This window comes from Poecilia latipinna, unplaced genomic scaffold (assembly GCF_001443285.1).
Source record: "Poecilia latipinna isolate Pla-1442-1.1 unplaced genomic scaffold, P_latipinna-1.0 Scaffold59, whole genome shotgun sequence".
NCBI lineage: Eukaryota > Metazoa > Chordata > Actinopteri > Cyprinodontiformes > Poeciliidae > Poecilia > Poecilia latipinna.
This window is the reverse complement of record NW_015112675.1, coordinates 191,759-216,315: the sequence shown is the minus strand read 5'-3', so window position 1 is coordinate 216,315 and position 24,557 is coordinate 191,759. Positions and strand designations below refer to the sequence as shown.

General features: G+C 38.0%; 1 protein-coding gene and 1 long non-coding RNA gene across 2 annotated transcripts in view; one reads left to right on the top strand and one right to left on the bottom strand.

Annotated features, from left to right (window-relative positions):
- plxdc2b (plexin domain containing 2b) overlaps positions 1-24,557 on the bottom strand; it is a 76,135-nt gene that overhangs the window by 40,096 nt on the left and 11,482 nt on the right. Inside the window, exon 2 of the mRNA XM_015055974.1 lies at positions 1,161-1,384. Coding sequence (XP_014911460.1) covers positions 1,161-1,384 — 224 coding nt within the window. The remainder of the gene's footprint in view (positions 1-1,160; positions 1,385-24,557) is intronic.
- On the top strand, positions 1,345-23,616 carry LOC106961901 (uncharacterized). Its single transcript, XR_001427851.1, has 3 exons — positions 1,345-1,429; positions 22,167-22,279; positions 23,118-23,616. It is a non-coding gene; the product is annotated as an uncharacterized LOC106961901 (long non-coding RNA).

Sequence of the window (24,557 nt, the reverse complement as noted above, 5' to 3'; positions counted from 1 at the left end):
GTTTTGGGACATCATGTTCAGAAAAGAGGTCAATTTAACCAGATCTAAAGTAACAGAGAGGGCCTTGTTAGAAATAAATAATGGGTGAAAGGTCAAATCACAGGTGTTTAGGATCTTTCCAATATTAGTTTTCAATAACATTATTAAAGCTCCTTCAGCAATAATGTATATGTTGTCAGTGTTTATATGCCGGTCAGAAAAGCTTAAGTCGTGGAATACTGCTAATAAAATATGCAGAGGTTGAATTTTACAGAAAGTCAAGCACAGATCTCAAAAGTGTGGTAGCAACGCCAATAAACACATAACATGCACATTTGGCGTAAAGAGGTTTTCTGAAGCCATTTAGCCCTGCTCAGCAGAATATTTCATTTTGAGTGTGTTGAGCTCAAAATGGCCTGTGTACACAAGTGTGTGCGTGAATGTTTACAGCCGGCGATCAAAGCTTCCTCCATCTTCGCTGGGAGACATGCGCCTGTGAACCTGAGATGATTAGAAGCTGCAGGAGAACTTAACGAGCCGTCTGAGCCCGGGCACCCGCCGTCATTATGGCTGAACTCCTCGGTGCAGAGAACCAGACAAGACGCCACAAAAAGGGGACAGCCTGATGCCTTTCATTCCCACAGACTCTAACGCAGGTCAAGCATGGCTGTTAATCTCCTGCAGGTTGACCGATGTGTTCTCATAGGAATCCGGGTTAATTTCCTGCTCCATTCATCTGAGGTCAGATTTAAGGAGCTCCACTCCCACATATGAACACCTTAAGACTGAGCTTCATTTTATATGAAACATTAAACCTTTAAGCCTCCTTCTCATATATTTTTTTATTGCTTAGATATTTAAGAGGTTTGATCAGTCAATGTGACCAAATAATAATTTTAAGCACCATTTAAAAGGGAACCTAATTTAGATTAAACTTTCCTGAGAGGAGTGGTGATCACATCTTAAAATAAAATCAGCAAGACCAAACATTTTTTTTGACAGCAACAAAGTGACCAGGCTTAGCTGCAAAAAGCGATGCGGACAATTCGTCAATAACTGGACCCTTTGCACACTGAAGTTAAGGTTCTATGAATGAATACTCAGGTTTAAGTGAGCAAAAGACTTCTTTTACTCGCTGCTCTTAACACCAAGTGATGGTGTTCATTTTTTCCCAGACTTACCTCAATCTGGGAGCTGTTGTCTGTGTCCTCTGCGGACAGCAGCCCGGGGAAACCTTCCAGCTCCTCCGGCTCCGGCTCCTGTTCCTGCTCCTGGCTGGCCCTGTTGCTGTCCATGTTACGAGGTTTTGGGGGAAGCCACCTCCTCCACCGGTGACTGTACAGCCTTACGTCCACCGCTGCGCCCTCGTCTCCATCTCGCTCCAACACATACGAATAAGAGACCCCTAAAGAAACATGCAAGGAAACATAAGACGTCACCTTTAAAAGAGGTAAGCCACTTTAAGGTAGTGAATTGTGTTTGACAAATTTAAACCGTCACTACAAATACAGTATAATCCAAATGATGCACCAAGGCAGACGTTACCTCTGGAGCTAAAATATTTAGCCAGTCAAAATGCATAGAGGCAGGTGAATATGTAAAGATGCACATACACGATGATAGTGAATGAAACAACAAAATTCTTAGCAGGACAAGAAAAGGACTAAGAAAAATCTGAACTTTAAGACTAATAATAATAATAATAATGATAATCATAAAATGCTAAACCAAATAATGGCATCACTTGTTTTCTTTTTAAAACAAAAGAATTTGAATTTCAGCTAATTGTGCCTTGCAAAGTTGCTCTTAAACCTAAAGTTAGAGAATTCAGTTAATTCCTGGTCTTATAATTCAGATTCATCAGTTTTGACATTCAACACTTTGCCTTCATTTTCATTCTCTTCAGTTAAAAAAAAGCACTGTCTGCAACATGATTAGATCCTAAAAACTCAATTACTATTCATTCTAGTCATGTTGAGACCTCACCAAAAAAAGTTGAACCCAAGTGTTTCTGTAAAGATATTTTATCTCTTATTATTATTGCTCTGTCATGTGTAAACAAATTACAATTTTCTTGGTTTTCCTAAAAGTAATTGCCGGGTATGACATGCAATAAAAACAAATTAGCTCTTGTGAAATATTTGAAAGTCTTCCTCCATTAGATCTCGGTCTGTGCAAAAGTGGAAATATTTCATTGTACTCTGTTGTAAAGCAACTTGTCATATGACACTATGTGGGAACCAGACCCACCATATGGGCTGTCCAAGCAAGAACTCAATGCAAAAAATTAAAAAAAAGATAAAAAATTAGAGAATGTTAAATTACTGTTTAGTGTTGTTTTACAATAAGTCAGGTGAGCAGCTAAAATAATCTACAAACAACCAATTGCAGTAATAATTCCAGTTTGTTTCCCTTAATTTTCCAATACTCAGCATGCCTAGACAGCATTGTGCCTCACATGACCCTAATAGGATTAAGTGGTTTGATACAATTAGCTATAAACTTCATTTTCATAGCTCTCGTTTAAAGATTCGTTTACAAAGTGCTGGCATGCCGTTGGTACTTTATGCAAATAGTTTTGGCTTGAGGACAGAGAGAAACGCTGATTTCTCAGCCGTCACTGATCTGTGCTCTATTTTACGAGACAGAGGTCACAGGGTTTAACCAGCAGAGCATATTTCCTACTCCTTCCCCTTGTCTCTTTTCTCTCACGCTCATGGTCAGATCTCAGAGCTGTCCTCCTCCTTCTGTTGGGCCCCCCGGATCAGTGGTTCTCCAAAAGGGGGAGGAGTGGGAGTAAGTGGAGAGGCTTAAGATGCTAATTCACCCAAGTGGAGGTTGACAGATTCAGTGGCAAAGCAAAAAATAAATAAATAAATAAATAAATAAATAAATAAATAAATAAATAAATAAAAAGCAGCAAGATAAATTTGCTTGTGGAAGTGGGTGTTGATCTGGAGGAATTTACCAGGGCAGACTCCTAAGTATGAAACATGGCTGGGAGTACTGTGTGTCACAACATGCATACAAAGATTTCAGAGAATAATTACAAGGCTCTGAAATTGAGCCGCTACTCTTCGTGCAGAAATGGACTTACACGTTGAATTTAATAACTCCAGTGACACATAAAGTTACAGCAATTTATCAAAAATTTATAGACTTCTATTACCACTATTAAAGATATTTAAATCAGTTGTAAGACATATAATTTTAGCTTCTTTCTAAATGTTAGTATACGAACACACATGAAAATATGCTGAGGAGCAACAGGACACTTGTTAGCAAGAGACCATTTATTAGCTCATTGGGTTAATTAGCATCGTTCCTGAAATAAAGGTGAGCATACAGGCATTTCAAATAATTAATATTTCTTGAAAAGTAGTTGGCATACAATCAGCTGCCCTGCGATCCTAAACTTGATTAGTTGTCTGCCAATGATTAGGTGTTCAACTCCAGCTTTCCCCAACACAAATCAGTGTTATGCAGGACCGTCGTAGCGTTTGAAAGAGCAAACGATTCAATGACATTAATAGTGATAAAGTGCGTTGACTGGTGCGCATGCCTAGAAATGTGCCATGAGATCAGTTCATTTACCACAGCATTACTGTTTAACATCATGAAATGATTAAGTGTAAAAACAAGAGTTGTTACAGTTGGCTCAAGAACAGGAGAGATTAACGATCGTCTGGCGAGACAAATATAAAAATCCATTTTCGTGTAGGCTCGGGTGAATAAAAAACCATCTCTGACTCAACAGAAATAGTAAAACCAAAGGTTTTAAACAATCAGTTTTGAAGACATTAACGGCTCCCGTTGCAGTGTTCTTCTGTTTGAAGTCTTTTTAATGAACGACCAGTAAAAATAAACTTCCATGAATAATTTCTCCCTGACTCTGAATACAAAGCTATGCAGCGTGCTTAAAAGGTTTTCCACAGAGAACACATTTTTAGATCCTTTGTTCAATGAATGGGTCATTTTTGTCTACCCAGCAATGAAACCGCTTTCCTTCTTAGAGATACAAAAAAGTGATTACACATTAATATGTGAAAATTAAGTTAAGTTTGGGCCTATAACAGGTATAAATTGTGAGATATCTTCTAATGAATGACAACAGGGAATAGGGATCTGAGTGATGCTATTTTTGGTTATTATTACAATGCTTCGTTATTTTATGATGTAGTCTGTGTGACACCTGTAATGGTGCTGAGCAATGTTGTCATCAAAACCAACATTTGTGCTTTATGTCATTCAATTCTCAGTGCAAATGTATTCAAAGTCAAGCATTTTTTATTGAAGTTATACCGTAATTAGGAAATGCTAATAATTGCAAAGCCTGTCTGTCGAAAAAAATATATATATATTTTCCAAGCATCAGTAGGAACTTTTTCTTTTCCTGCTTTGTCCCCAAAGTAGATTTTGTTTTTAAAAATATTTTCTTGCCGTCTCATTTTCAGTATATCTCCAATATATTCTGACTCCCACTCTGTGTCTAATGGCCTTTAGTCACATCTATGCAGACAAAGCAGCACAGGCCTCTTCCTGTCAGCACCCCTAATATACAAGCTAATTTAGGAAGCATCTACATGAACCATTTCGCCTACATAGAGACATCTATTTTATTCTTTCTTCCTCAGGTTGTCAACATACAGTTGAAAGCTGGATAACATAAGATAGGGGTCTTGAATAACTGGCTGCTCTTTTCCCAGAACCTTCCTCTGAATGGCCATAATGAGTCACCCTTTAAAGGATCACTTGCACCTGCATTTCTCATGAGAGCACCTTCCTCTGTGGTGCAGGGATGGCTGAGTATCTTATTATCCAGGGGAGAATTGGGGCCTTTTGTCATGGATTTAAGAGGGCAATAGGGGAAAACCCTTAAAGGGACACCTAAAATATCCCCTCCCCGCCCATCCACCCCTACCAGTATAAGGCTTCTGCTCCCGGATGAGACGGCTCCTCAACTTTTGTGTGAGAAGAGACGCGTTTCCGTCTATATTTCCTCCAGTGCCTATGAAAGCCCCCACATACTTTCACCCTGACTTTGTCGTGCAGCCTTGCTGGCCAGACTCACACCTGTCAACAGCTCTGATTCACAAAATACCGGAGGAACTATAATTTGGTTCCACCTAGGATCATTTGAGGACTCAGAGGTGACTGCAAAACCACAGAAAAAAAAAAAAAAAAACATCTGTCCACACCCATCCTTTGTCATTGAGGTTAATTTGTTTGCTTCCTTTTCTTTTGGGCTTCACCCAAAAGAAAAGACACACATTACTGGCCGGTCATGAAAATGGAAACTGCTTTCTTTTACTTGAATGCATCTATAATGAGGTTAATTTCTGCACAGGACAGAACAAAAAGTTCATACATCAGAAATTTCTCCGTCTTTCAGTCTCTAAAAGCTTATTTATCAACTAAACAGCAGACCACACTGAGGCCTTCTCCACATCGGTCATCATTGTCTACATTGGCACCATTTTGGAAATCTCCTCCTTAAGGCAGAAGTCTACTTACTGCATAAAGTGTATGTTAAACATGCTAATCATGCTAACCACTTATACATAGTTCACAAATTTTGCTAAGTCCATTTCCAATCCTAATTTATCCAAATCTCTCTTTTTAATGCATATTTCATGCATATTAAGAATTGTATTGGAAGCTCTTTGCTGACATCTAGTGTTTGGAGTATGAACTGCCACTGTAATGTTGACTTTTGCATCGATGTTTGTTAGACTTTTGTAATTAAGGAGGTGCTCTGTTTGGGTGTAACTTTGTTGTGAGCTATCAGAATAGAAACGTCAACAAGCTAGCTGTCGGTTTAGCACAGATCCAGTGCGAACAAAGGCTTTCAGACAAAATCTGTCACTAAACTCTGATGGGTGCAGCTCAGATTTTACAGCTGTATGCATCACAAGTGATCAAGTGCAGTTTATATGGTAATATGACATGATGGAAATCATACTTTTCACTTTTTGAAAGTCATCTCGAACGACCTTTCTTATTTCATTTTGCTTCCAGGAGGATTTTACATGACTTATTTATTAAATATATCTGGAGCTGAAGTGGCCCATCCCCGCAGCCGCTCCATACGCCTTCACTCAATTTGTCATGCAAACTCCTACAAATCTGATTTTAGTCTAACGAGGCGGGTTCATCAGGTTCATCTCAAAGTTTGTGCTAGAGTGGCAAACATTTCTAAACAAGTCCTGCATGTTTTAGAAGCCAAAGCTGACACTAAGAGACAGAAAAGCTGAGATATTTAGTTTGCAAAATTGAGCTAAAATAAAGAAAGTTCAACCTTTAAAAACAAGTTCCCCTAAAAAATATATCAACCCAAGGTTCTTTAAAGCTGCAGATATATTATACAGTCTTACGGAAAGTGGATTGCACACAATTCATAGCTGTCGACTGAGAACACACTGAGAGCTCAAGCCCCAGACACACACCTATCTGAAGCTATTATGCAAAGAGTGCTCTCCGAACTTGTCTTATCTTGCATTTTACACATGCCCTCTTTAAAATGCAGCCTGTCATTAGACAAACGCATAAAAGTACAGAAAAAGCTGAGTGGAGAAAATGTTAAACTCAGGTAGACAGAGTCAGCACCCGCAAAGCAGAGGCGGTTTGAAACAACTCAAAGTCAAGAGAACACATTCGAATTCATCTAAACTCGAGATAATCAGGAATGAGTCCAGACGTGGCGTTAAACAATGTGGAAGGTGAATGGAAGGGGATGAGGGGATTTTCGATTAAAAAGAAAGAAAGGCATTAGCAATGTTAATGGAGAAGCAATTGCTTCCCGTCAATTTAGAATCCATCACTCTACAGAAAGAAAGATTATCAGCCCAGGAATGGATGTCTCCACAAATTTAACCCAATGCCAGATCAAACTGACCAAAAAGCCCCAAGAGCTCCATCACACACTCTGCAGGCCACGATTTGCATGTTAAACACTAGAGTTCACAACTAGGCATTTAGAAAATGACTGAACAATTATGGGTTGGAAGGAAGAGTTACCAGGAAGATACATGGCAGCACGACTTGAGTATGCAAACTGCATCTGGATGAATCACAAGACCTCTGAAAAAAATGTGTTTTCAACAGAGAAAGACTAAAGTAGTAGTCTCAAACACAAATCCAGAACACGCAAAAATGTGAAGCTATTTGTGTAGTTGCTCAAGACTGAAATGGGGAAATACAAAAACATAAAATTTCCAGAAAGAATCAAGGTCCTGGAATGGCCCAGTCAAAGCCCTGAGTTCAACTTCACTAAGTCACTAAGTCCAAATTAGGATAACATAACCATCATCTGTTATTTCTTAAACTGTAAGACCTTATTTCCAAGGTAAATCATGGTGTCATCATAGTATATTGTTTACAATGAGACGGCTAAGGGCTCCCTTCAAAGCAAAAATAAGAACAAAAGTTTAAAGGAAATATTAGGCAGATACTATGAAGAGTAACTGTGCAAGATTCCACATATTAACTATAATGTTCCTGTTGTTTTTAAAGAAATAAAGTTGAGCAAAAAAGCTCATAGCAACACTATATTTAAGAGACAAACACAAAGTAATGAGCAAGCATCCTGGGATGTTGGCTAAGATAAAAAAAAATGTTGGAGACTAAAAATAAAAGCCAATTTCTGAAGGCTGAGGGTGTAAATTACAGTTTGCAGAGACTAATTCATTAGAAGGCCCAGTGACATGACACACTGAAGGTATTGCATCTAAGAGGGTGCAAGTATCAGGGACTGCCTGTCAGGAGATGAAATAAAAAGGTGTTCCAACCAGTTTTAGAGGTTTTGATGGAAGGTTTGTTCAATCCAGTTAAATTCAGACAGCTACGCCACTAAACTCCCAGAAACATTCCCAAACTCAAAGGATCTAACCTCAAAACACAGGGTATAAACTTCTGGAGTCAATCATTATACAGTCTGCCGTTACCGCTGTGGCTTTCTTTGTGCAACTGGTGGTTTTAATGGCTCTTTATTGGCCAGTACAGGAAGTGTAAGTAAAATTAGATCGGGCAAAGCAGGTATGAACAGTTATGGAGCACAAGCAGCAGCGTGACCACAAGAGTGCATCCTGTTAACAAAAGCATCCAGGAGATAAGTACTCCAGTCAGACATGGCTTTTGTCTAAAGTTTCATAACATTGAGTGAGATGAAGAGTAATGAACTCTCAGAAGCACTGGAGCTTTGAACCTTTCATAGCGAGTGTAAAGGCCAGCAGGCAACGTATCGCCGGACACAGTGAAGATCCTCCAGCAGATTACAAGGCTGGAAATCTCTCGGTAGACCTCGGTTATTCATGTCTTGCTTCAAAGAAGCCTGACCTTCCTGCAGTCTTTTAAAGTTGTCCGGGGAAGCAGCTTTCTGAAGGTCTTTCAGAGGGTTTTTTTTTTTTTTTTTTTCCTATTTTCCCAATTTTACTCATTTTCAGCAAAGTTCCTGATAAGAAACTCTTCAGGAGTTGACTGGGATTCTTCATTTATGAAGCAGTTTTATGTAATTTTTTTTTTTTTTTTTTTTTAGCTGTAATGATTCGGGAAGAAATTATGTTTGTCCTCTGGGCATTTTTAATCACTTCTACACAATAAAATCACACTAAACTTTTCATTTAATAATGAATGATCAGAATGATTAAAATTTCTCAAGAATAATTAGAATGAGTTTTTTTTTACTTTTATTTTTTGTCTTCACATTCAGACATTTGCATTGATTTCTTTGGAATTCAGCAGGACAGTCTTTTAAATTGTATAACTTTATTTTAAAGGTTTGGTATATCGGATTTCATAACAGTTTGGAGGAAGTTTAGTCCACTCCTCCAGCTACACTTTTCAGATTTCTCCTTTTAATCTCCGTCCAAAAATATTGCATAGGACTGAGATCAGGGCGGTGTGACGGATACTCTAAAATTTAATCTGCTGTGGTTCGTTATTTGTTGCCAAAAGTCCCATCTGAGGAAAAAAAAATATATTACTTAGCATCTTTGACTCTTTTCATTTCCCTACAGTCTTTTTAAATACTTTGTCAGACATAGCTACACATCTTCCACATAAAAATAATAAACCCCTTTGTTCACCTGTAATGAAAGCACTTTTCCACTCAAAGCTCCTGCCGAGAGCTTATCTCTTCATCTTCTCAGCCTCATAGGGGTTTGAGGTCAGAAACCTGCTGACGCACTGATATCCTGGATATTTTGGGCCAGCTGTAAAATTGCTACCAAACCTTAGAGGAACAGAAATGTAAACACGCTCTGCTGATGTGCTGGCTTTACTTCAGTGGTGTCAAGACTCAGAAAGTAGCTAAAATAGATGCTTTGACCTTTAGACAGACAGTTTTCGTGCAGGTATCATGAAATCAAATGCATGCTCAACATTAAATATGCAGATGAGGTCCAGTGTTCATCTTTTGCTTTTATTAAAAGCAACAATGAACAAGCTGCTGATCATATATCAAATGCATATCACCAAACCATATCAACCATCCGCCCAAATAGTGATATGATGAATTTCGATTCAACATCATGAAAGTTTGCAATGATGTTTCTTTACATTGCTAGTATTTTGCAAGGTCTTTGTTGTAGCTTGTTTAAAGATTGGTCAGCACCAATAACTCTTTATGCCACCGACTCCCCTTCATCCATCCCCATCATGCATCAACAAACATCCTCTGGTGTGATTATTGTGTTTTTTCCAAGCCCCGCCACCTGCAGCGACATCAAAGCACAGGAGAAAGCGGGTCCAAGAATCAGATCCAGTCAAAGTGTATTTTTCTTCCAAAGAGTGGATTAAATTTGCAATGAGAGACACGGAAACTGAAACCTCTTTTGCTTTTCGACCTCAACAACTTTCTGCAGAAGGTTTCTAAAACCGAATACAGGAAACTAGCTCAACATTAGTCTGTGTATGTCTTTGGCCATTGATACAGTATTTTCTATGCAAGGACTACTGGCTGTAATACTGTTTAAAGGTGACTTAAATATCACCTGACTCATTTATTTCACTTGCCTTTTTGTATATGTCCTTTAGTCATGTGATACACTTGATTTTTTTTTTGGGGGGGGCGGGGGATTTATTGAATTGCTTGAAATACTTTACCTACTGGACATAAAGTACAATACACACCTCTATTATGTTAAATGTATTATATACATCTAACAGACTTTAAACAAATTGATCAGAGTGCTTTAGGCTGATTAATCACTTAAACAGAACAGTTTCTCTGAAAGCAATCAATATGCAAGGTAACTCCGAGGTAATATAAGCGTGTGCAAGAAACGGAGCATCTCTTTAGCCGGAGATTGATTCGATGTAGAGGCGAGATCTGTGTGTGTATGCATGTGTGTGTGTGTGTGTGTTTGTGGTCTTCATGTCTGCATCTCTTCCTGCAGGTAGAATTTGATTGAGAGGCAGTCCAAGTGCATTAACTGTATTTTTTCACTTTTGTCAGAGTTAAGAGTTCTGTGTGAAACCAGACAGGACCCTTGGGCCTGTCCGCCTCCTCCTCGCTAATCCATCACCATTAAGGATCTGCTCGCCCCTGCAGCCTGCCATCCCCTCTCCCGTCTACAGCGTTCCTGGAGCAGAGCGCATGCTGATATGTCCACCTCGTCACACTTTTGACCTGGCGCTTCCCACAGTTCAAAGAGAGTCAAGGTACCTGCTGGCGATAAGACATACGAGAACAGTCCTCGGTAAAGCTTTGTTTAAATATCAGATAAGATATTTAGTCATTTTCACTTACACAGATAAGAGTGCATCAGAGAATAAAACTGTTTAAACTAAAGAGACCTTTTAGACAGCTGAAAATCACTGCCAGCAAAAATTATGGGTAGCAAATAAATTGTCATGTTTGCTTTTAGTTGTTTGTAAGAATCAAACTTTTTTCCTATATCGAAATGTTGGGTTGAGTAGAGCGTAAATGTAGAGAAAATGGCTGCAATTCTACAGAACCATGGTTGAAAATAAAATTTAAAAAAAGCATCCTCAGTCAATTTTTTGGCTTTATCTTACAAATAAACTGGACTCCAGTAGGTTCTCAAGCTATTTAAATAAGGCAATGACTAATTTCCAATATCGAATTATCAAAGATTTTTAAAAAGTATAATTTCATAATTTTTAATACTGCTTACATGGAAGAAAAAATTGTGGTTCTGGAAATATTTCAAGTCAAGAAAAACACAAACATTCGTGGTACGAGTATTTTCCATCAATAGCTGCCGGACATGATGCTCCATCACCATTTTAAACAGTTTTGGCCATTCTATACTAGTATATCAGACATATGCTAGAAACAATTTGTCTGAGATTCATTTATTACTATTTTACAGCAAAGAGAAAATTTTACTTGTGTTTTATTAATACCATCTGGTTTGAAAACTCCTCCAGTATCCTCAGGGCTAAATTTAATAGGCACTAACATGAAAATAATAAAATTAATTTGCAATAGTTTTGACAGTTATTTGTCAAACTTGAACAGCACTGCGTCTAATCAGTAATAATTATGATCAATTCAAGCAACACCCACTATAGAGCACAGCTCGTCAATATCATAAAACTAAAAACAATCTACATCGTTATGACGATTTAAATGTTTGTGGCGGTAAATACTGGACATATGAGCAGGGAAATAATAAATCTTCACAAAGATTTATGCAGGTTTTTAACCAAGATCTGAATAGTTGTTTCCAAGCCAACCTAGACTTAGAATTTTTAATGATCTAAACATATTTGGAAAATTATGGCAAATTAAGATATTGTACAGATTCGACATCGTCCCACCTGCAAGCCAACAGAGAAGCTAACAAGGAAACTGACATTATGTACAGGAGTAGCATTTACAAGAAATCTAAAATATGTCAGCCGATCCATCACTATGCATTTTGAGCAAAAATATACGAAGAGAGAGGATGTTCTAAAGCCGTGCTTACAAACTGTGAACCCCATCCAGATCAAACAGTGTCTCTAATTGCTTCAATCTCTTGACATTCAGCACAGGAGACTTGGGCATCTCAAAGGAAATCAATAATGAATACTGTTTACAACACACCCTTCTCGCCTCACCGGGAGTTTAGCTGTGCAGAAAATGAGACCCAAAGAGTCGTGTGTCACAGAATAGGCTGATAATTCCCTCAGAAATCCTGTTGTAGGCTGGCATTTCGTGCACAAAGATGTGCATCTCATTAAGTACCAGTCAGTCAGAAATTGGTACCATAAGACATTTGCATTGCTTTGACTTTCTTAGGGTGCAGATTTGACAAGGAAACATAATTAAACTGAGGTCTGCTTCACTTCTTCTTCGACAATAAAATACTATCTACTTGGTAAATATGTATGCTTAATAGGATACATTTAGTTTTATTTATTGTACTTCCTAAATATCATAATGACTGAAAAATAAATCATCAGCATAACTGAGGTCTTATTTTTTCTTGGAAAGAGCTGCAGGTCAGAGGTTAATTACAAAGTAATTACAGCGTTCATTGTTTTACTTTAAACTGCTTAACTGGATTTAGACAATAAGTTGTAAAAATGACAGTCGGTGTTGTATTATTAATTATATCACAATGGATTAAAAAAATAATAGAAACTCAGGCATTGTCACAAATGAAGTCTGCAAAAATCTGCATGTGCAAGCTACAAACAGTTAGCATCAGTGTTTTGGATAAGTGTGTCAATTTTGCATTAAGAATAGGGTATAAATATATGACACATTCATTTCATAGCACCAGTTGTTGCTTTGAATTACATTGCACAGGTAAAGGACGTTTCCCTAAAAAATATTTTTTTAGTTAAAGGTTTTGTTTCTGCTCAAACGTTCCCTGACGTTTTAATCCAAATGTTGTCATCGATTTGTTGCCACATAACTCTGATATACGATTTGTTCAAGAGGAGAAAAATGGTACGTAGCTAACAGGAAGAGCCAGTGGTTTGCTTACACACAATACTATTTTGCTAAGGATCATACAATGGGGCCCAATTATATGCGCTTCAGTATTCACAAATTCCTGTATCGTAGATTTTTCTGTAGAATATAGCTCCAAATTATCTGCAGAAAATTTGCGATGTTCAAAAACTATTCTTCATACAAGTGGTGTCCAAAGTCAGTCCTAGAGTGTCGGTATCCTGCGTGTTTTAGCTTCCTCCCTGGTGGTGGTTTCTACCTCCTCAGCATGTCAATGTTCTGCAGAGGAATGCTAACGAGCCATGATTTGATCCAGGTGTGTTTAACCACGGCAAGAATTAAAACATGAAAGACACTGGCCCTCAAAGAAATGAGTTTGGACACCCTGATACCGACGGTATATTTATTTACTAGAGAAAAAAAAAGGGGGCACAAGCGTCAAAAGGAGGGAAGTTGTTTTTGTTGTTGCCATGTTTTTGTTGTAAACATTTAATATAACCGTAATTCTTTTTGTTTTTTTTGTTTTTTTTGTTGTTTTTTTTCTAAATGGGAATTCCAACTTTATAATACCGACAAAAGAAAGTTTGGGTTTCCCACAGCCTCACAACATCTCAAATCCTGCTGTACATGTATTATGCAATGAAAGTGTAAGCAGTAAAAAAAAAAAAAAAAAGATAGCTTGGATGATCAATAAATCAGTGTTACTCAAAACATGTACACTCACTGCATACTTAATAGATACACTATGCTAGTGCCAAGTAGTACGCTCTTTTGGCTTCATAAACACCTTAATACTTTGCAATGTAGCCTCAACAAGTTGTGGGGATGATTCCTCAGGGATTTTAGTGAAATTACAGCATTCCAGGTATTGCAGATATGTCACGTGAACATCCATGATGAGAATCTGTTGTTCCACCACAAACCAAAGGTGCTCCGTCAGACTGAGATCTGGTAACATTGAGATGATTGGACTTTTTGTTCTTGAAGTAATCAGAAGATGGGATACTGCTTTCTACTGTTTCTCATGCTTTTGGTTGTAAGAACTGGTTGTTAGAGATTCTGTTTTCTTTCCAGTCTGCCTGTTCTCTTGACCTTTGACTTCAACCTGACACTTTCATCCACACCACAGTTGCACACTGGATACTTTCTCTTGCAAGAAGCATTCTCTGTGAACCAGAGGAATGGTGAAGCCTGGAAATCCTTGTAGATCAGCATTTTCTCACAAGTGACCAAGCTGCATTCAAAGACACATAAAAAACACATAGAAGGCAATACATCATTCCTAGATCCAGATTCTGAATTTCAAGTAAAGGAGCGCAACAAGTCGAAAGAGACTCTCTTTGTAGTCTGAAAACTCAAATGACCCTATGTGTGAAAGTTTTAGAAGTTTGTTTCAGCCTAAGTTAACCATAACACGGTTGTTTTCATGGTGAATTTCTTTTGTTTCATTTTGGTTTAGTCTGCGTGCCTGAACTTGTTTCTTCCCTTCGGTCCCATAGTTGCATGCCACCTAGCAGCTATTACTCATTGTTTTGTCAGACTGATGCATGAACTCACTTGCATGTCAAAGATAAAAGCTTTTCACGACAAACTGAAGGCTAAATTGGAAAGAAAACACGTTTGCAATTCTACAGCCTTTAACAATTATTCAATTATGCTAAAGACTTAACCAAACCTGCACAATCCTGAGTTCCACAGAAGAGACAGGATTAGTGTTTCACCTTGAGGACGAACTGTCCCATTTACTTTGAAAAGCAAACCAACTTTTGGGATTGCTGGGATTCTCTGGGTTTGGATGGGAATGCCGTCCACTCATTCTGAAGTATCATTCAACTTTATCCCCTTTTTTTGCTCATTGTTTTGTCTTTAAATAGATAGTTGGGGTGCCTGTGAGAGCTACAACACATTTGAAAGATTTTTTTGATATAAAGTGAATTTTAAAAATTTATTTGATGTTAATACAGTAAAAGAAATTCAGTTTGTTTGCAGAATTTACATATATTTCACTCTGGGTGTTCAACTCTCCCTGTTTTGGTAATCCAAGTGTGACAAGTATGCTTCAACCCTGCCTCCTACATAGAATGGTTCTGGGCTTTGTGCCATCAGAACTGGGCTGATCTGGCTCTCCAGGGATTGTTGCTCAAGCCTGGAGGGTCAATGGCACTGTCAGAGCTTTGGCTCACCTCTTGCGTTCCACGCAAATGATCGAATAAAAATCTGGAATTATGCTAGGGCTATAAAATAAATTCTACTGTAAACCTTAGCAAGTTGACACTTCTTAAAGCACTCCTTTGTGACTGGTGGGAAAATTTAAAATGTACAAACTTTATCTAGACAAAACTGACACCAAGATGTGTCTAACATTTCATGGTTTTCAGGATTGTGCTTAAGATTTGCTTCCATTTTCAATATGTATCAAAGTTAGAACGAAAAGCTAATGGTGTTGTTTAGCATGAATGGTTCCCCTCAGTCAGTTCCTTGTGGGACTGCTCAGTTCCTCTGAATTGACAGAAGTCTGGTCAGGTGGTTAAGACATCTGATCTTAAGACATCTGATCTTAAGACATCTGATCGTGCGTTGCGTCTTTTAAAAGATTAGAAATTGGTAAAAAAAAAAAAAAAAAAAAGTGATTCAATGTGGTAAAAAAAGTCTGCAGTGTTTTAGAGAAACTATCTTTCAGTACATGCAGAAAGTTTCATTTTAGGGTATCATGGGACAACCACACTTTGGCTCAATATTTTCTCTCTCAACCAAAGACGTAGTTCAAGGTGGAAACACTGTACCAAAGCTTGGTTTTGAGCACTCCTCTGAAATACTTGCAAACAAACACCAAGCAGTGGTGAATAAAACATGAAAATTCCCCTGCAGCAATAACCAGACTCTTTGAATTTTTTATATATATATTAGGTGGAGCAAACATGGTTTTGCTTTAGAACAGGTAAGAGCTAAATTTCACTGATCTCTCTGAAGTTTTTACAGCAATGTGTCAAGAACGAGGTGGAAAGGCAAGTTGAAAAACTCCACAATGTCCACAAGTGATTTGAAAAGTTCAAATCAGCTTTTAGTTTTTATGCTCCAGCCCTCTGGAATAAGCTTCCGGCTCACTGCAAATCTGCCCCAACTTTGAGTTTATTTAAAACAAGGTTAAAAACATTTCTATTTGAAGTTGCCTATTCTTGAAATTTTTTTTTGGTGTGTTTCTTGTCTGATTGGTATTGTTTCTCTGTAAAAGCACTTTGAATTGTCTTTGACTGAAAGGTGCTATATAAATAAAATTGCCTTGCCTTGCCTTGCCTTGTAGGTTAAAATAAAGGTGATATAAAGCATGACCTGTGCAAACAGAGGAAGAGGAGTCCTGAGGGGTTGCATGTTGGGTTGACTCTCTACGTTTCTTGAAGCTGCGGTAGCTGAAAAACTACTGTACATGCACCAACTTCACACCAGTTCTCTTGCAGAGGAAGAGAGAATGTGCTGGAGGCAAGTACAAAAAAAAACAAAAAAAAAAAAACTCTGGGACATATAGGATGGATGCAGTGCAGTCCATCCAAACTGATGCCATAATCTGTGTTCTGATCATTTCCAATTTGTAGAGGTGAGCCACTAAAGATTTGTCAGTGTCAGAAGATTATAATGATACCATTAAGGCTGTGATTTCTGCAATCGTTCACCTGTTTCTAGAACACCGGAAGAACAAATGTTTCCTTTCAAAAAAAAAAAAAAAAAAAAAAGCCAAGGACTTTAGTTTGACAGGAAAATAGCTGCTGCATTAGCATACCATCTCATGTTGGCAAAGGAACAATAGATCAACCATCGTGTTTGGTCTCTCTCCAGATGTAGCCGTCGTATTTTGCAGAAAATGCCTCTCACCCTTCTCTTTGCTCAATCAACCTACATTTTCTGACACAAAAACTGACATAAAAAAGAGATGGAAGAATCAAAGCTATTGATCGGATTGCAAGGAGAAAAACAATATGATTCCGAGGAACGATCCAGTTAAAGCCCTTTGAAAGAAGTAAATATAATAAATCTGCTGCAGTGATATTGTTTTGGATCAGTGAGTTTCTATAGGACGTTACCTGCTAGCAGCCGCTAGAAGTTTGTTTCTACATACCGTGTCCCAAGCCTGAGCTAACTCTGTGTATAAAGAAATAGCGGCCTCGTTTACTGAGCCCATTGTGGCACCATAGTGCCTTGGAATAGCATTATTATCTATTTGATCAACCATATCAACCATAAATCAATCATGTCAACACTGCTGTCTAGAAATCTGATGAAAAACGGGAATCGAAATCCATCAAGAAAACTGCCAAAGTATAGCTAATGGTGGGGATTGGAATGAATCCATCCCTTGTGTTAAAGGCTGATATGCACAATTCTCCATCTGATTGTGTTGCCTTATGCCTCCTTTTGTCTTATCAGATCAACAAGCAATCAAGCTCTAAGTGTTCAGAAAGTCAAGCACTATATACCAGTCACTCCTAATAAAATTATATGATGCACAGATATCACAACACGCCATGACAATTGAAATGCCAATACCTTCATGGGAGCCTCCTACTTCTGCTTCCCTAAAATGAATTATTCCTTACGTGTTGGCTCAATCTGCAGCACTGCCAGCAAAGCAAATAATGAAAAAATAGCTTTTTAAATTCAGAGGAGCAGAAATTAATAGCCCGAGTTCTTGCAACTGGGAATCGTTCTACAGTGTTACATAGCCAAACCAAAAAAAAAAAAAAAAAGCTAATTTCTATTATTTAACTTCTATTTAAGCACATGTTTTACTTTAATGTACTGATGGTTACAATGTTAACTGCTACATTTTCATTTTCTTTGTGCTTTCACTGTTCAAGGGCTTTAATGTGGTAAAAATAAACTGTTTTTGTAGACCTTCCAAGACTATATAGGAACAATAAAAAAAATCTAGTTTGTTCATGCCTCTGCATATTATGAGTGAAAGTAAAGCAAAACAAGTCAACTAGTATATCTCGAAGCAAATTTACGTGACCTTGAGAGCAAAAAAAGCATCGCAAAAGTGCCCAAATACTGATACAGGTTTGTTTTTACTTTTAGCAGAAGACACCAGCAATGAAAATACCACACCCACAGCTAAATGTGTCATATCTACTTAGTAATATTAAATGCTTATTAGTGTAGTGTAAAGTGAGTGTCAGAAATTTTAATATAATTTTACAAAATACTAAAATCTGAAAGTCAGGCTGCTCTTCTCTCTCAGCTAGGCGTCTTAAGTTTACAAAAGAAGTCGGATCAAAACTAATAAAAGAACCATAAACCTTTCCAAATTCCTATTTTGTATTCGTGATGTAGCATCTGCATGCAGGGGATGTTCACCGAAATAAAAACAAGCTACAGTACCCCTGTAAAACATTTCTGAAATTTTCCGGAGCCTCAGAAAGGATGCTTGGTGACAAACAAAAAGCCTTCAAAACATGCAGAAAAGGGAAATGGGAGAAGTGGAAAGAAATAAAGGTCAGACATAAGCAAGGCATCGGTAAGGAAACGCAGCATTCCTGACAGCAGTGTAGGATGTGAAGCGTGGGCTGAGTTTGCCTGCAACCGTTTCAATGAACGTTTCAGCTGTTTCTCTTTATTTATGGTAAAGTGAAAGATGATGGGAGGACAAAAAAACAAAGGATGTTTTTCACACTTCAACAAACATTTAGCCAGAGCTGGGAATGAATGGATATTCATGTCAGAGTGGCCAAGTTAATGTCCAGATCTAAATTCAATTAAAAGGTTTTGGCCATGACGTTTAAAGTTGCTTCCCATGAAATACGGAAAGCTTTTCGAGGTATACATGGCAAAGGTATGCAGCAAAAAGTGGTTCAACAGAGTGTTGACTCGAAAGAGAAGAATACAAATTCACACTGCAGAGTCCAAGTTTTTTTCTTTTAAAATCCCGGCTCAAGATGTGTAAACAAGCTTTAGGATTGAACCGAGGATATTTCCTTAAACGTCCTTTACAATCCTGATCCAGCTACTTTTGTTTCAGGTCCACTTGTTTTCAACTTTTAAAAAACACTTGCATCTTTAGCAGGGGCACAAAGGAACATGGAGACAACTGTCTGTGGCACGATAGCAATGAGCGTACTCAAGATGGGACAAAAATAAATAAAAATGATTTCACCAAATTCTAAGACCTAATCCTGAGCAAACGATAATTGACCAAAACGACAATCCTTTTAGTGATGCCGCTCCATTAAGACAGTCACCATCAACACACGAGGTCAAACTTCCTCCGCCCATCGAACTGGGGTCTGAGTGGGACACTCAGAGTGTTGGGGCCTTTCATTACCATCCTGTCAACATGGCTGCAGCCTCATAGCATGCTCAGTGTGCCTCCTGTCACGCCTCAGCAGGGTCTTGTAACTGCAAGTCTGCCACTAGACATAAACACCCCGAGGAAGAAGCACAGAAACCCACATATTGCATGATTCACGCTACCTGCATGCATGTGTGTTGGAGAGATCTGATCTGAGGCTTTCAGGCATGTTCAGGCAAAAAAAAACAAAAAAAAACTGGGACTTAAAAAGTGAATGTTTAAAATCAACATGTGGTTAAAACACTGCTTAAAGAAGCTATTTGTCAAAACTATATGTACAATAAGCAGTCAATCCTCTGGCAGCTTATCAGAACCACAGCATGTAGATATATTCATACAGTATGTTTACACACCTGTAGCATTTATTAGTTTATGGTTCTGGATGTGCAGTTCTGGTTTCACAGCTCGTCTCAGAGAGTAGGAAAAAGATTTTAGTTCAAACGGCCTTACTAAGAAATAAAACCTTACCGCACTATAGATTCTAGACATACGTTGGACCATCTCAACTGATCACTTATAATAATGCTCAGTAATGCAGTGTCTTACAAGCACTGTAGGGGATAATTGTGAAATTTAAGGACTATTATACACGGTTCTCAAAAGTTTTTCCAGTAAAAATCTAAAGAGTACGTCAAGCTTTATGCCAAAGCAAAACCTCAAAACCTGTTTTATTTCCTATCATGTCTAAATGAACGTCAGCCTTTGTTATTGTCAAAATGGTATAAAGGGATTTGGTTGTTGCTTTTTTAACCTCAGAGCCTTTGTGTAGGTTGGCTGGTTGCAGCTGTTTAATTTCTGTGAGAAGGCCAGAGTAAACATTTGCTGGTAACTCCAGTTCACAAGCTAATCCAGTTAAGATTTAATGTTATTTATCTTGACATTCTCATTCAACCAGTTCAACTTCATTACAAACTTAGAAGAAGAAGAAAAAAAACATTTATTTAGTCTGAACGTTATATAATTATATTTTTTAAATTCTTTTCCATTTTCTCAGCAGGGTTGTAAACTTTTATGTGGCGTTTGATCTCCTGAGCTCATTTTGTGACAAATTAGTAAAGAAAAGCTAGAACAGTCAAATCCAAACATCAGTTGTACATTTTCTGTGAAAAATGAATACATTTACGAGGCTCCTGAACATTCTGACCTAAATAATTCCAAGCTTTTCTCCCCTCAAATCCCCGCTGCTGATTTTAATTATTTTCTCTTCAAATTCCAACATAAAAATGCCAATTTTATACTATGACAAGCTGTAGATGAACACAGTAGTACAAATGTTATTTACTCTGACTGACAGGTTTTTAATAAAACACCATGAACGTAATCAGTCGGGCGGCAATATTATTTTTTGGGAGTGGATAACCGCACAACTCATTTAGGGAACAAAATTGTTTCAAGATGAAACAAGAAATCAGTTTTTCCTTCATTTCTTATGAACACAAAGAAGCGAAACTCCCTTTTTAGCAATACTTAAAGTTTATATTAAGGTTTGGAAACGTTAAGGAGTTATGAGCATTGATTGCTTATTATACTCCAGTCACACTACTACCATAGATAGTGCTATCTGCTTTGCTACTCTTTGGTGTCTTAAGCAAATAATGTTTTGACGTAGATTTTGTGAATTTTGGGTACTGTAGAAAATTTAATTTTATCTATAGCTAAGCCAGGCAAATTTTTGACAGAAAAAAAAAAAAAAAAACATTCACAATCCATACTTTAATGCTCAATTTTGATTTTTTGTGAATTGTTTTGTTGTATCCGACCTTCTATGTGAAGCGCAAACAACGTAAAAGTGTCCCGCATGCGCAGTAGAGGACGCAACGACATCACACACAGTGAGCATGGCAACTAATGATTATTGATTGTGCATTGAACTTTCAGTGCAACATGGTGTGGAAATAAATAAATATGTATACAGACACAAACAAGATGTGATGTTGCAGCAAAAGTGGTCAAGATGAGGAGTAACATGATGAACGTTATCCAGTAAAGCTCTAAGCTGAGCATTAAGTCCTGCAGCTCAGGGAGCAGCGACACATGGAGTCGCCAAGGGGAACAGGTTTAGGCTGCAGAAACCTTAGAGAATAAAGAGGACAAAGGCTTATTGTTTGGCTTCCTGTTAATCATGTTATGCATTATTATGGCTGTTGATAAAGAAAGCAGCGCTTTTCCCCTTACCTCAAACATCAATGCAAAGTATTACTGCTCATTTCCTATTTCTTCCCTATTGATTTGAAGACATTTAATCTGCTGGACTGACAGCAGATGAAGGATTGCTCTTGCAAACACCAGGATCAGACGGCCGAGTGCTGAGACGCCACCAGAGAGTCCATTACTCAGCTCACATTCAAAAAAATAGGGCATGATGAGAAATGATCATTAGGAACCAGGCGGGACGAGGAAGGAGATATTGGAGAATGTGAAAAACGGATACGACTGAACAAGGGATGAGGAATAAAGCTGGTGTACATTTTCAGAAGGTCATGAAAATAGCCTCCTTGGTGATGGCTCAAGCAGCAGCATTAGATGTATTCTGCAGTGATTTATTTAGCAGCCAAAGAAAAGAAGAAATAGGAGAGCTGAAATATAAAAAAGGGTTATTGCAAAAACACCCCAATAAATTTGTAAAATCCCAATATAACACACAGATGTTTGTGATGGGATAAAAAAAATAAATAAATAAAAAATTGGAAGAATAATTCACAGCATTAATTCTTTTACAAGCATACCCGCAGAGCTGACTCTGATCTTTACTCTTGTATTTGAAATACTGACAAGGAACCAGCTGAAAATTCGACATATCATGAAAAGCTTTACATACCATGTACACGCAAAAACACGCAGGTTTGCATACTCTTCATACACACACCTGCTCTCAGACAAAACAGCCATATATATATATTCCCAGAGCTCTTAATAAACCCTCTGACTCATCTCATTCAGGCATATTCACCATGACCAGAGCTGATGTTTGCATAGGAAGCAGTATGTAAAGAGACGACCAAACCTGATGCAGCATGTTGCTCTGCACCTGCTCAGACAAAAGAAGCCTCCAGGTAGAAACCATAAAAACGCCCAGCTATTATTTAGGAAGCATTTCTGAGGTCTGCGTTTTTGTAAACGTTTTTTCAGTCCAATTGTGTCTCAGCTGCTCCATACTTTACGCCCAATAGCTAATACATGCCAAATGATTATCTTCTTTTTTTTTTTTTGTTCACTGGCTTTGCTCGAGAGTTGCAGGAAATTGATTGATAACTGAGTGACTTTTATAAACAGTCACGTATAAAAATGTGACATATTATAAAAATGATGCCAGACAATTTTTGGCTTGTTGGGAAAACAAAAAAAGACATTAAATAAGGAATGTGCATCCATGTTTAGGATCTTCAAGCATAGATCAGTGCAGCTCTCCAGGGAGAACTAATATCATGCATGACCTGCAGTTTTTGCTGACAAACCAATCTTCAATCTTTTATCTGTCTAAAGCAAAACAAGAGGGATATTTATCGGTGTGCAGATGTCAAAGCAAACCTAGCTCTGATTTGTTATTTATGGCTAAAATAAATATGTTATGATGAAGTTGAGTTGGCAGAGAACAGGTCTTAGTAGCAGTGATGCGGAGTATATTGGCACACTGCACTATGTTTGATTTCAGAAACTGTCAGGTGAATGTCGAGCCTGCCAGACGTTTAATCAATATGTGAATTTCCTCAAGTTGAGACACACGTTTCTGCTGTGAGGCCGGAACAATGATGTACTGGTCAGCATTACCCTCAGAGTAGACGTAAATTTGCCATTTGCAATTTGCCAGATTTGGCACACTGAGCCAAATCTGACTTTTATAGATTAAGAAACCTGTTACTGAAAGTCGTGTTTTCTTGTTTCAATACACAGGAGAGGAGACCACAACTTCACACAAACTGGGGACAACAACTGGAACTGAAGTAAATCTTGGATGTACCACTCTTACAGTGAAACAAGGTGGTGGCACCATCATGCTATGAGGTTTTTTTTTTTTTCCAGTGGGGACAAGGAAGCTGGTCAGAGCTTTTTGGAAGACGGATGGAGCAAAATACAAAGGAATTGTGGAATAAAACATGTTAGAGGACGCAAAAGGGTTGAGGGTCACCTCAAAGCAGGACAGCAACTCCAAACACACAGCTACAAAGGAATGGTCCGATCGATATTTGAGTATTAGAATGGCCTACTTAAAGCCCTGATTTGTATGAAAGTGATAATCGGCGGCCAGATATAAAGCAGATAAGACAAGGAATGAAGAAAAGGCAGATGGAAGTGATGTAAAACAAAAATTGGAAGATGGAAGGAGAAGGCGGTAGGACCAAAGGAGGGTAGAAAGGACAATAGTTAAAAAAAAAAAAGAAAGGAAGAAAAGAAACGGGAAACAAGGAAGGAAGAAAGGAAATACTCCAGAAAGAATACAAGAACACAAGGAAGAAAAGAAGGAATGGACAGAAAGAAGGGAGGATGAACAAAGCAAAAAAAATGAGGAAGAAAAGACAAGAGTGAAAGAAAAAAACTAGAGGAGGATACAACACTAAGACAATTAAATGAGAAAGTCGAGAAATTAAAATATTTCTATTACCATTACCTTCATTTCCCATACTTATCCACATCTGGAAAACACTGAAATCAAACTCCATACTTTTCTACTGTTATTTTTTTAAGTATTTGTGTGATGACCTTCAGTGCTTCAGACCTTTGTTTTGTGTCCATGCTTTTTACCCAATATTGTTTTTACCCTGGATGTATCTGTTTCCATTATTTAACACTTTCTGGTGCCATTAACATCAAAGCTCTTACTCAGGTGGCACCAATATTCCTTTAGAGTACCGATATGGGTTCTACATTCTGTCCTAAACTCCTCGATCCAATTTCCTTGTCATATAACCGAGAGGTTCTTGGGGAAAGCAGACAAAAGTATTTCACTGGGAGTCAATTACAGCTACATGATACGTCCTCTCACTCCATAACAAACATTGTTTTTCCACTTTCTGCTCAAGCTCAGGGAGTCCCGGAGAGATGACAAAGTACTTCAGCAGAATTGGCCCAGATCACAAAAGCATTCATTTTCAGTGACACTCATTGAGCAAACATGACATGCTCAGAAACGAGAGAAAAGGGAAGGAAACTATTGAGCGCTGCCCTCCCACTTTCTCATGCTGCACCCAAACTGTCATTTCTGTGAGAGAGAGGAGGGTTGGAAAGAAAAATGCAAAACATATTCATCCCCCCCCGCCCCCACACCACCCAATACCCACAACAAAAACGGTAAAGCATTCAGAACAAAACTTTCATGGACTTAGTTCGACACTT